General features: G+C 40.7%; 1 protein-coding gene across 2 annotated transcripts in view; it reads right to left on the bottom strand.

Moving 5' to 3' along the window:
• The window catches only part of bchs (WD repeat and FYVE domain containing 3 bchs), an 89,556-nt gene that overhangs the window by 28,024 nt on the left and 47,875 nt on the right, over positions 1-13,657 (bottom strand). For both annotated transcript variants that reach the window (XM_087343681.1, XM_087343680.1), the window contains exons 25-33: positions 12,866-13,083; positions 9,713-10,002; positions 7,504-7,761; positions 5,803-6,178; positions 5,150-5,245; positions 4,564-4,814; positions 2,555-2,833; positions 1,981-2,261; positions 1,207-1,465 (exon numbers count right to left, since the gene is read on the bottom strand). In XM_087343681.1, coding sequence (XP_087199807.1) covers positions 1,207-1,465; positions 1,981-2,261; positions 2,555-2,833; positions 4,564-4,814; positions 5,150-5,245; positions 5,803-6,178; positions 7,504-7,761; positions 9,713-10,002; positions 12,866-13,083 — 2,308 coding nt within the window. The remainder of the gene's footprint in view (positions 1-1,206; positions 1,466-1,980; positions 2,262-2,554; positions 2,834-4,563; positions 4,815-5,149; positions 5,246-5,802; positions 6,179-7,503; positions 7,762-9,712; positions 10,003-12,865; positions 13,084-13,657) is intronic.

Genomic DNA, 13,657 nt, shown 5'->3' with positions numbered 1-13,657 from the left:
AAGCAGGACCACATTTACAGCTGTGGAGGCCCCAGGACAATCAAAATGTGGAGGCCCCTGTCAGAAACAAGAAATTTAAGTTATATTGCAATCACCTATAAATAAACAATTATTAAGTATAAATAATTATCATGTGATCAGTTCCCCATGATGATTACCTGGACATGCCATAAAAAAACTTGGATTTTATGAAAGCCCCTGTTTTGTGGAGGCCCCAGGGCAACCACCCATCACACCCCCTTAAATCTGGCCCTGATGGAAGGGCAACCCTGGGAAAATTACTTGTCTTTTTGGAAAAAAAATCATGCACCAGGGCATCCAAAATACTTGATGTGTTGTAGAAAATAATGATAAATAATATGTAACATTTGAGGTTTTCACAGCAGTGAAAGTTTGCTGTCTTCTCGGTTATTGTGCCATGTAATCTGGTAGATCTCCGCCAAGATTAGTGGAGATCTACCAGACTATACGGTGGAATAACCCAGAAGACAGCAATTTTCGATAAATAATGTGTTGCTTATGACAGGTACTAAGTCAATGTGTCGCCCTCGGTGGACTAGTGGTTAGCGTGCTCGCCACTGGACCCAAAGTTCGCGGGTTAAATCCTGGCCGAGGTCGATGGATTTTTTTAAGGGTGATAAAAATCCGTAGCACAACTTCCTTCGGAGGGGAAGTAAAGCTGGCGGTCCCATGTCGTAGATTTACGGCATGTAAAAGAACCTTGCGAGCATGATACGACATGTTTCACAAGCAAAATTCAGTGGTCATTTCTCACCCAAGTCTCTCCTGATTCACTGCTTCATTGCTAGATGGCTCTGGCAGTCAGATTAGGAGTGAGTAGAAATTGTGCAGAGTCAGTGGACTAGTCACTCACTACTCTTAAATGCACGCTTTAAAGACTATGAAACCTCCGAAAGGAGGTCCTATGCTCCACTTAGGAGTTACAGGAACTAAACTAAGTCAATGTAAAAGTCTGCTGAGGAAAGTCAGAACATTTATAACTTATAATGCAAAACAATGAAAGTGATGACACATTGGATCTCTCTTCACAGACTAAACTTTGTATCATCATACTTTATTAATTTATTATATTTTATTTAACAGACTTATATTCCTCACAAAATCAACCATTCTCACCAAAAAGCAGTAAACCAGCTGTCCAGTCTCAGTGTACCAACAGCACTATCCCACAGACATCCGTCTTACCTTGTCACTTGGATCCTCTGGCTCTAGCTGCGCCTCAAACACGAAATCTCTTTCCCTTTCCAGCAAGTTCTGAGGCCGGTACTTCTGGTAGAATTCCTTGCTGTCCCAACTGGAGGCCACTTTGTATTTGAGTGCTTTATTGTCACCACTGTCTAGTTCTGGTCTGTATGGATAATGCAGGTAAAACAAGTCGTTGCGGGACAGCTTCTTTCGCATGCGACATGGACCCTCTGTCATATCCAGCATCCATTTGTCTAGCCTAAAAGCACAAAAAATTTTGTGAATTCCTGTATTTGAGAGAAAATTAATCCCACATAAATGCAGCACGCATAAAACATGAAACAGAATAAAAGAATTTCTTACTTTACACAGAGTAACACTAAATATAAATGAGGAAAATACACTTATATATCTTATTTCACTTTTAATTAGAAATAATAAGTTCTGACAATGAACTCTATACAGAGAAGATATCAGAGACATTTAACATCATTTAAACTTTACTAAAATTATAACCATTACACAGTTTAAGTCAAATATAATGTAGCAATGTCCTTTAATTGTGACACGCTTGAACACCTCGTGGTGGGGAGGATGGGGGAGGGGGAAAGCTTACATTCTTCAGCTTTTTTTAAATTTTATTTTTACATCAAGTCCATCCAGCATTCTGATCCCACAGCTGGTATTGCCATCATTTACAAAATGTAATCTGCAATCACAGTTTGTAATAAAAATCCCTAGGATAAAAAATGTTATTATACTGAACTGATGTACCTGCAAGGCATTGTCGGGCCCCAGAGCCCTCGCTCTCTGGTCAGTTCTGTTTCTGTCTGCAGCCATTCCTCCAAAACATAGCGCTGCATGTGTACCTGAGCCTGCTGATGCTGTTTCGCCCGCACCTCAACCAAATCTTTCACCAATGCTGCACGACTAACTGTCCACGCTGCAATTTCACATTGTGGTAGACTTGAGTATCGCACACGTATCGTCTCTTCTTTCTTCACTTTGGTTCGACTAGCCAGACGAGTCAAACCACCTGTCACTTTCTGGATTTTCTGGAAATTACAGAAATAAGCTACAGTACTCTTTCTACACAAGCTAAACTGTATTGAAATAATAAAAATCTATATATTCTGCATTAAGTATCTTTCTCACTAAACGCTTGTAATGACACACATATTGGATTGCTCTTACTGTAATTTTTTTAGGATCTAAAAACTGGTGTATCCATCCATCAAGTACAGTAAAAAATAATACACTCATTAAAGCAGAATCCCTCTACTTATCACTACAAATTTAATGATACTTTAGAAAGTAACAATACTGTCAAACATAACAGGAAACTCACTGACTGAATCTGATTGTGGAGCTCCCAAGGAGCCCTGTATGAGGATTTCCTCTCCATATCAACATAGTTGAGCCACAATTTGTTAGCTGACTCATACACCTGTTCACGCACTGTGGCCAAGTCTGGTGCTCTACTGTTGGGTCCTGACATTAATGTAATCTTGAACACTTCTTCAATGGCTGGCTTCTTGCAGACATAGAGTTCCTCCCAAACACGACGGGCTGCTACTGCCATCAGGTTGTGGCCCTGGTGTGATGTCAGCTTGTCATCACTCTCATCCTAAACAAGATTCATATAGACTGACGCATGTTCAACCAAATGCACTAAAATATGTCAGCCACCATCCTACACTGGAAGAGACTGGAATCCTGCTCTATGGGGGTTCCAAATTCGAGGTGTATCCTTCACTTTGCCCAGACAAACAGACAGTAAAATCAAAAGAATGCCATAATTTGAGGCATTAGAAAAAAATGTTATACCATTCTAAACAAAATGTCTGATGACTGAACTCATATCTCAAATAAATCACATTCTACAGGGTTGTGGCTATAAAGAATGTGATGCTCATGTCAAAGCATATGTTTACAGCTCATTCCACGGCTTCAGTCATTTGTGGTCACTGTTGAAAGTCAGTCCTTTTATTGAACGTTATTTTAATGGTTTTCAAAAACACAAAACAATGCTGGGGCATTAAATATTGTGTGAAAATTGGAAAGATGGTAGTTGAAACATACTGATTTATACAAGTAGCATCTGGAGATGCAAAAATGGGCCAATCAAGATTTTTGAGTGATTTTATAATTTTAAAGAGGGACAAATGCCTGTATCTTGGACACCCTTAAAATAGTACAAACATAGCTCAAGCATGTGTTTGGTGCAACGGAGAGAGAACCACTCACGCTTCATTGAAGTTCACAGGCACAGACGGCACAACCATGGTTCACCGTAGACCAGCAACGGCCTTGAGACCAGTGGACTAACAGTTAAGTTCTCAATACACCAACTCCTGTGCAACCAACAGCCAGTGGAGTGTTACTATATATGGTTTTATAGAACATACCTTTATGATCCGCTAAACATGATCTCTTGATTTGTATTATATGAATTAACTTTCTTTGTTCCACTGATGATGACCTCTTGAGGTCGAAACGCATCTGGCATTAATATCCTACATCAGTGGTCCCCAGCCTTTTTGTGCCTACGGGCACATTTGAGAGTTTATGAGATCGTGGCAGGCACCAACCAATTAACAAAGCCAAATTTTCTTTTCTCTGGACAAATAAGATATGGGCACCAAATAATACACAAAACAACATGACGTTTAATGATACAAGAAACCATGCAATCAAAAATACGTAGTTTCATAAGTACAATTATTATTACTCAAGTGGGAAGTTAGTGTGATGTTTGGCGCTGCATTTCATCGGCCAGTTTTTCAAATTTGGGAGTGCACGATGATGTTGCTGCTCGCAAACAATCGTCAAGATGGGCATCAGTAAGTCGAGATCTGTGCTTTGATTTTATAATGTTCATGGTTGAATGGTCTTCATTATTCAGTATAACCTCTTTCCATAACAACGCGGGCACCCAAAAAAAGCCTTGGCGGACGCCATGGCACCCGCGAGCACCGCATTGGGGACCACTGTCCTACATAGTGTAAACAGTAGTTTGTATGCACATTTTATATTCTAATACACTACACAGTATGCAAGGTTTTAAAAAAAAACTTAAAAATATTTTAAAAGATACTCTTTTCCTAGTTTAGAGAAAAATAAATCCAAGGTACCTGTTACTTATGGTGTTCATACAGTTTGTTAACACAATTTATGATAATAACACCATTTAACTGTTCAAATTCCATAAATGATTGCATTTGCAAACATCAACAAAATATGACGGCTGAACTGATTTTTATCTTATAACAACCACATTCCTCAGGACTAGGACTCCTATTGGTAAAGGAAAATACATGATAAACATAAGAGAAGGAGAAGAGTGGTTTGCCTTACCAGCTGTGGATTGACATGCCAGGTGGTGCGTATGTTGGTGTCTAGCATTATGCGCATGTCAGCAGTCAGCTGCAGGAGACAATATGTGAGGCAGCCCACGAAGTCCAGTTCATGATTGCCAGCACCAAACACTAGTCCACGGTGTGTTGTGAGTTTGTGCAATGCCTCCATCACTGCCATTTGGTCAGCTATGCTGTCTGTTGAGCGTGACAGCAGGAAAAGCGTTGTGCGATTTAGGCAGTGGTACAAACCTGAAGAAGATAATTGAATTTAAATCCTGAGTTAAACAAATGTTGGCCCTCTTCATATTTTGGTAGTATTGTATCAACAGCTCTAGTAATGTACTGGAACATGGGCCTGCAAACCCCAGCTGTGAAACAATTTCTTAACCAGTTAAAATGCACCGACACTGAGAAATGTAAAAATTCAAATCAATGTTAAAAATTGAGAATATTTATGACAGAAGTAGAAACTTTTATTAATTACAGTGAGTTAAGAAATATAACATTTTCAGTGCCAACTCCCTTATATCATAAAGTTTATGCAAATGTAAAAAATTAGCAGAAGCCCCTTAAATTTTACTAACCTTCTAATGGAAATTGTCCAGGTGGTCGTCGCTTAGCTTGAGAGATCAGTTTCACCACGAAGTCGAACACTTCATGTGGGTCCTTTGCAAATGTCCCTGTTATACATATAAATCTTATATTAACTGCACATACTAATCACATGAGTGTACGATATCAAATGTAAATGCATACTTTCCATATGCTGTTATGAGTAAAGAATAAGATTCAGGAATAGAAAATAATTTTGAGATTAAATCAGACAAAGCTAAAATTGTGGTTGTTAAACACTGATTTTACAAATTAAAATGTAAGTCTACATATTCTGTTTGTTACAGAACAACCAGCAGTTATCTAAAAATACATTTACAAACACAAGTACTTTCATGACGTCTCTATATGTCATACTTTATTTGTATACTAGCAAACTGCCTGTTGTGTTACTGTGAGCTAATTCAATAAATCCTTACACTTTTACAAATTCTTAGTACCGTTCACCTATCTTACTTAGTTACTAAGCTACAGAAACCATCTTCATCAGGGCTAAAACCCAGGAGAGATTTTCATGGTAGTTTCCTCTGACCTTTTAATCTTCCTGCCAAAACAAATATTAAATACTGGTAAATGCAATATCCTGCACAGTCTTGCCGATCTGCAACAATTATGTGATGCTGACCTTGCCATAGTTTGTCTACTATGCGTGCAGCCAGGTAGCAAACATTGGGTGCAATGTACTGCAGACCTCCACCAGGTACGACTGGTAAAGCAGCCTGTTCGCCAATCAGAACATCAGCAGCAAGGAGATGCTCCATCAAAGTCCCCAAAACTTCTGTCTGGAAGCGAGTCTGCTGGGATACGCTTGCACTATCAGGAGATGATTCCAGGACAAGGTCAATTGCTGGTGGACCCTTTCCTGATACAGGGAGTGATAGAGAATCCACCACAATCACACGCAGAAAGTCCATAACAAATTTGCGTGCCGGGTGGCTGCTTAAACCAGCATCTTTGGATGGGGACTGCACGAGAACTGCGCTCTCGGACCCAGTGCAGATCTGATGGGACATAAACAGCGGGTATTAACTGCTTTAACTCTCTGCAAAGCAGAGTGCCGCGGACAATACGAATACTGTCAGACTGTTTCACAGCAAATGAATGGCACTTGAATGAAAGACCTCTGTACCGAACATATGAAGCAGAAAGTTTTGAAAACAAAACATTTTGCTTGATCATGCTATGTATATATGAATTACACACAAGATAATTCAGTATGTAAGGTGACTCAGACTCTGGATTATGACAGGTGTTGTAGAATCAAGATATTGCCATATAAAGGGTTAAATGGCCTTTCAATAAAGCAACTGACACATTAAACCGTATCCTCTGTACAGAACAATTATTTTCCTTTTTTTAATACATTAGTTTTATAATTTAATCTAGGAAGTTGATTGCACATTCCTTACATTTTGACACACGTCTTTATTTTATTATTTTCCCACACAACTGGGGTTAGGCTGAAGGACCTATGTGAAGATCCATTTATGTAATTTATTTTGACAAAATACAACATATAATTAATGAAAAATAAGTAGAGTCAGGTGTCTTAAAATAAATATTAAGCAACTGAAAAATGGCAGCTGTAGCAAATTTATCAAGACTGGAAATGTGTACTCTTTGGAGTACACTGACCTTTCAAAGGTGTTCTTCAAACATCATGTATGTCACTGTTGCAGTAATGTCATCTGATGTCACCTTGACCATGCAAGCTGCCTATCTCCTATGAAAAACACACAGACATGGATGGGCCCACAATGTGTTCTCCCCTCAGGCTTCAGTGTTAAGAACAGTATAAGAACGAATGCAAAATTTTACTATTAATCAGAAATTTCTGACAATGGCATCCAATGGACAAATGTTTTATCAGGTATAAGTATTCAATTGTTTCTTTGTTACATAAAAGGAAATGTATGTAACAGCATAACAAATCTGGCACATTCAGCAGAATATGACCACTGACCTTTAACCAACATAACCATAGTAACCATGGTAATGAAGGTAGCCTGGAGATTCTTCACCTTGCCATTATGGTATAGGCCTTCATGTAAAGTGCCAAAAATGACTGTCCAGTTTTAACCAAAACTGGAGTATGTTGGAAAAATTTTAGTAAACTCCTCAATATAAAATTTCATTAAAATCCATTCAGCCGTTGTATAGCTGTTTCACACGTACAGACAATGTTGTCCTGGTGTCAGAGAAGAGAACAGTTTCAATTTACCTGGACTCAAACCACATAAGTTTCTCCATTAAAGCTGTGACAGCCATTTAAGGACACCAGGGTGTTAAATATTCAATAAAATTAATTCAAAAAGAAGAAAAACACCTTGATCTCGTCACTGGGAGTTGACGCACCGCTGTCTGTTTCACTCCCGGGTTGCCGAGGAAACAGCGTGCCTGCGAGTGCACCCAGTACATCTCCTCCCATGAAAACAGGCATGAAGTCTGCCACATTGTGGTACAGGAAGAAGAGAAACTGAATGATGGTAACTGGATAATCTCGCAGCCATTCAGGGAGACTGTCAGGATTCTTTCCTTCCTGGTTCAACATGGCACGGACCATGGCTAGTAGCACCATTACTGCCTGTGAGAAATTTGCAAAATGTGATTTTCTATTGTTTTCATGGAATAGTTAAATAGAACAGGACTTTCAAACTGTTAATCCTGGAAGAAAATAAGAGCATATAATACACTGTACACAGAAAAGGTAGTCTTCCTCTGACTGTAATTATTAAGCATGCTGCACACCAAGGAAACACAAAGCATGCATCATGAAACAAAGTATGAAAGAAGTTTCAATAATGAGCTATAATTTATAATGGGATCCCACACACTGATGAAATGTGAAGCATGCATCATTAAACATGACATGTTTTATGGTTATAGAACCAGACTTATCTTTTTCGACAGGTTCGTTGATGTTTCACACGAAAAGTGAGTCCACCAGTCTGCTGTGATGTGCAGTCATTACTTATTTATCACATTAAAACATTCAACGATAACAACAGCATTTTTCTCAGTTTTATTCTTGCACAGATTATACAGATGTATCCAGGGGCAGAGCATTCATGTTGTTCACGTAACACTTTGAAAAACAAAAAAATAAAAAGCCTTCTTTCTTACTTTCATGAGTCAGTGACAACCTACTTCATACACTGGAAAACAGCAGAACCGACCAGATAAAATACATCATTAGCCAACTCATCAGCCAGGCATTGTTAACATTGTTACACTCGCCACAAGCATAAGCCACAACCAGCTCGCAAACAATGTCTGGCTAGTCGGAGCTGGCCAATGATGCACTTTATCTGATTAATTCTGCTGTGTTCCAATGTATGGAATAACCTATCACTGAATCACAAAAGTAAGACAAAAGATGTCTTATTTTTCATTTTTTAAATTGTTAGGCAGGCTAACTTAATGGTACCTGCACCTTATCGTGGTGGTGGGGCTTAAGTACCTCAGTGATCCCAAGAGCTACTGGTAGGGCCTCCCTAGCCAGATTGGTCGAGGGGGAGAGGTCAGACTAAGACAGGTACCCTGGTCCTCCAGGTTACAGGTTGGTCGCAAGGCTAACAACCTTGCACCGTAAAAAGGAAGATGTTTCGAAACCTCAATCAAAGCCTCGGACAGACGGACCTAACAGAGGACTGAATGGAAGAGGAGAATTGAGGAGGTGATGGACCGAATACGGACCGGAGAGCCATAGAAGAAGAAGAACAAAGATAATATGGCTAAGACCAACTTCCTTTCGTTCTAGAATGAACGAAGCCTGATCTGACTGTCATATTATTAATACATGATTCCTCTTAACATATAAATGTCAGTATCCTTGAACTATTTAACAAAACTCTAGAAACATCTCCAGCAATTTTGACATTTGGAGAACAGTACAAAGATATTGGAAGGCGAGTCTGTTAAGCGTATCTCAAACTATTAATGGGAGGGGGCAGATACAATAATCCCCAAGAAAATCAAGTTGATGTGATTTGTTTCCAAAGACCAACTGTGTCACGAGCTGCAAATAACATTTTCTTTGCGAAAAAAGTATGGCCCAAGAGAGCCCAAACTATTCTACATAACATTTTATTGCTATCATTTAGACCAGGCCCAAACCTGAACATTATTTGTACTACCAAGTCTGAGGCACAGGTCCATGCAGACCTCTAAACTATGTTTCCATTTCACTGTTAATATGAACACTAAACTCAAAGACCCACATCTGCTGATGCAATTGCTTCAACTAAACATTCTTTGCTGGTTAGTGCATTAATTTCTTCTGGCCTCATATCACCTCCTTCTTGACCTCCCCAAATGTATTGCCTTTAAATTACATATCATTTAATGCTTTAATAAAATTTCATCATTCATTTTTTCTACATGTTTAATCCTTTTCTGTCTATAATTTAACATTTTTCCTTCAAACAAATGTACAATTAACTCTTCTTTGATGGCATCATTGAAGATTGTATTCTTCCAAGTTATTTAAGGTAACGGTAAGAAATTTGCATTCAATTGGATGCATGAATGATTACCTCTGGACAGAGAGAGACTCTCCCTGCCACACTTGTCACAGACTGACTAGCTGGAACACCAAACATGAAGTTCCACACACTATCAAGATCCAGCTTGGATGAATCAGCAGGAAGAAGTTTCACAGGTTGGCCCATCATAAGTGCCATGAGCAGGAAGTATATCTCAGGTACATCTATGTGCTGTGGGAGAAGCCAATTCAATCTCTGGAAACCTGGGACATGGAGTGCTTCAGACTTTACCTCTCTTGGTCCTCCAGGAGTTTTGGGAGTGGATGTACCTAATTGGTAGCCTGAAATGGATTGCAAATAAAAGGTTACAAAAAATGAAATTTATAATAATGTTATGTGGGGAATGTAACATGCATGGGAATCAAGAAATGCATCAAGAATTTGATCAGTATGCCTTAAATACTTTAGAAAATTAGGCATAAACAAGGAAATAATATTAAAGGGATCATAAAGAAAAATAAATTATAAAGGCATGAACTGGATTGATCTGGCTAAGAATAAGGCCCACTGGAATACTTTTACAATGAACCTTTGGGTTCCACACTCAAGCATACTTCATAACGTGGAATCACTTATTATTCAGTTCAGAATTCTTTACCGTCTTTCATTCTAAACAACTCACTCCATCGGGCAGGGTGTTTCTCGAGAAGCTAACAGTTACTCAGTAAATCAAGAAATTCCCTGCTCTTTATGAAACCCAAAGATTCATCACCATTTTCACAGAAACCTGCCTCCCACTCCTATCCTAAGCCACATGGATTCAGTCCACAACCTCCAATACTATATCCTTCAGATCCATTTTAATAAAATCCCATAATCTATGCCTAAATCTTCCAAGTAGTCTCTTCTCTTCAGGTTTCTTAATCTAAATTTTGAAAGCATATCTTACTTCTGCCACACATGTGCGCTTATACCCTGCCCATCTATTCCTCCTTGATTTTATTATACTAATAACTTAATGGTACCTTCAACTTGTTGTGGTGGTGGGGCTTGAGTACCTCAGCGTCCCCAAGAGCTATGCTGGCAGTAGCATAGCTACTGGTAGGGCCTCCCTAGCCAGATTGGTAGAGGGGGAGAGGTCAGACTAAGACAGGTACCCTGGTCCTCCAGGTTGGGGGGTTGGTCGCAAGGCTAACAACCTTGCACCATAAAAAGGAAGATGTTTCAAAACCTCCATCAAAGCCTTGGACAGACAGACCTAACAGGGAGGCCGAATGGAAGAGGAGAATTGAGGAGGCCATGGACCGAATACGGACCAGAGAGCCATAGAAGAAGAAGAAGAAGAAGAAGAATAACAAGAGGTGAGGGGTACAAATGACACTCTTCACTCTGCAATTTTATTCAGCCTCCTGTCACTTCATTCCTCAGTTCCAAACACTTTCCTCAGCACCCAGCAGGATGGCACATCTTTGGGTCAGGAATGGAGGAGACAGCCTCAAACATGCTGAATAAGTCACTGCAGACATCTGACAAGGGATGGTCATCCAGAATGGGGACTGAACATAGGGTTCATCATTACCTTAAAATGTTTAATCTTACAAAACTTCAACACAGGCCTCAGAAATGGATGGATTCCTTGGAATGACCAAGATAATGTTTGAAGAAAATGAGAACTGACATTAGGGAAACGAGATGTGAGGATGATAGGTACGAGGGTCGCTCATTAAGTAATGCCCCACATTTTTTTTCTCAGCCAATAATGAAGATAGAAAAGTGTACTTTTACATGCTTGAGATTTGATGTTTCCCGCGTTCGTGTACGGAGTTTCAAATGATTCCAACCGATAGCGGAGCTGTAGTGAACTGTTAAAATGGCGTCTGTGAACGACTCTCGTTACAAGCAACGAGCTGTAATTGAATTCCTTGTTGCTGAAAAAGAAACGGTGGTGAACATTCATAAACGTTTGTGTGCTGTGTATGGAAGCTGTGCAGTCGATAGGAGCACCGTTGGTCGCTGGGCTAAGAGAGTTAAAGCTTCAGGAAGTGAAGAAACCGAGCTCCGTGATCTGCCGCGCTCTGGGCGTCCTGCCACAGCCACCACTCCAGACATGTTGAACCGCGCGGATGCCATTATTCGTGAGGATCGGCGCATCACAACTCGACAATTGGCCCAACAGCTTTCAGTCAGCAATGGAAGTGTGATTGCAATTATCCAGGCTCTCGCATATTCGAAGGTGTGCGCAAGATGGGTTCCACGAAGTCTCACAGCAGACCACAGGATTCAAAGGAAAACGATTTCTTCTGAATTGTTGGAGCGTTTTGATGCTGAGGGAGAGGTCTTTCTGTCCCGGATCATTACAGGTGACGAAACCTGGATACACCACTTTGAGCCAGAGACAAAAAGGCAGTCAATGGAGTGGCATCATCCTCAATCACCGAGAAAGAAGAAATTCAAGACAACTCCCTCCGCCGGAAAAGTCATGATGACTGTCTTTTGGGACAGTGATGGGGTCATTCTTGTGGATGTGATGCCAAGAGGTGCGACCATCAATTCAGACGCGTACATCAGGACCCTGAAAACCCTCAAGAAGCGTTTTCGACGAGTTCGGCCTCACAAGCATCCAGCAGAAATTTTGCTCCTGCACGACAATGCACGCCCTCACACAAGTCTGAGAACCCGGGAAGAAATCACCAAATTGGGTTGGACGGTGCTACCCCATCCACCCTACAGTCCAGATCTGGCACCCTCCGACTTCCATCTCTTTGGGCCACTTAAAGATGCTATCCGCGGAACAAGATTTGAAGATGACGAGAGCGTGATTCAAGCAGTGAGGACATGGCTACGTGCACAGGACAAGAGCTGGTACCGGCAAGGCATGCATGCACTTGTTCCACGCTGGCGTAAAACCGTACAAGTTGATGGGGACTATGTGGAAAAATAGTATGTGTAAAGGAAACATTGATTTATATTGTCACTAAATTTGAGCCATCTTGAATAAATATGTTCTGAGGAAAAAAATGTGGGGCATTACTTAATGAGCGACCCTCGTAGATTGAACTGGCTGATAATCATGTCAAATGGCAGGCATTGATATTACCATTGCTAAAACTTCAGGTCCTGCTGTCAGTGTTAGTACTCAGATCTACAGAAAATTTACTGAGGACCGCTTTACAGCATTAATTAGAAAAGAATTGTGAGTCATACCAAGAACAAGAGCCATCTTGTTCTGAAGAATGAGTTCTGTGTCATGCAGCCATCCTCCATTGCTTGAGGCCTCTCGAAACTTCTGCAGCAGAGGTGAACAAGAACATAGGACTACCAGAATCCTGAGGCCCCAAACCACAGTGGTGGGATGGAGGTGACCTTGCAGGAACAACAGGATCCAGTCTAGGCCCAGCACTTGGGTCACTTCATCACAGAACCTGAATAACAAACAACGGAACCGACAACAATTCTGCTGTCATTCGGTATGTGAAACAGCAAACAAGTAACCCAAAATGAGATAAGGGGGCTTATGAGGTCATGTGTGTGTGTTGGTGTTAAAGTAAAGTAAAGTTTGTCCCACTATACGCCATGTAGGCATTTGGGGTGAGTGGAGGTATAGCTCCTCTCTTCCTTGACCTCGGCACTAGATGGGGGTGAGTGGTCAGCATCACGCCCCGGCCGGCTTTACCCCCGGGAAAGGACCCCGGTACCCATTGTAGAGGAGGCTGGGTGGACCCCAGAGCCGGTCTGGACGCAGAGGCTAGAGGAAAAATCCTCTGCCCCCGTCGGGGATCGAACCCCGGCCGTCCAGCCCGTAGCTAGTCACTATACTGACTGAGCTATCCCGGCTCATGTGTGTTGGTGTTACATGCACAAACTATCAACTGTCTATTTAGACAAGCGTTGCTTGTTGATCAATTTTAAACCATCATTAGACTGCAGGCAATGTTAAAACATAGCCACATCTCCTCAAAATAACACAAGCTCGGCAATAAACCCAACACATGTATT

The sequence above is a fragment of the Zootermopsis nevadensis genome, unplaced genomic scaffold (assembly GCF_977971745.1).
Source record: "Zootermopsis nevadensis isolate Lab colony 2312 unplaced genomic scaffold, Znev_1.0 Znev_ptg000006l, whole genome shotgun sequence".
Taxonomy (NCBI): domain Eukaryota; kingdom Metazoa; phylum Arthropoda; class Insecta; order Blattodea; family Termopsidae; genus Zootermopsis; species Zootermopsis nevadensis.
This window is presented reverse-complemented; position numbering and strand designations above follow the sequence as displayed.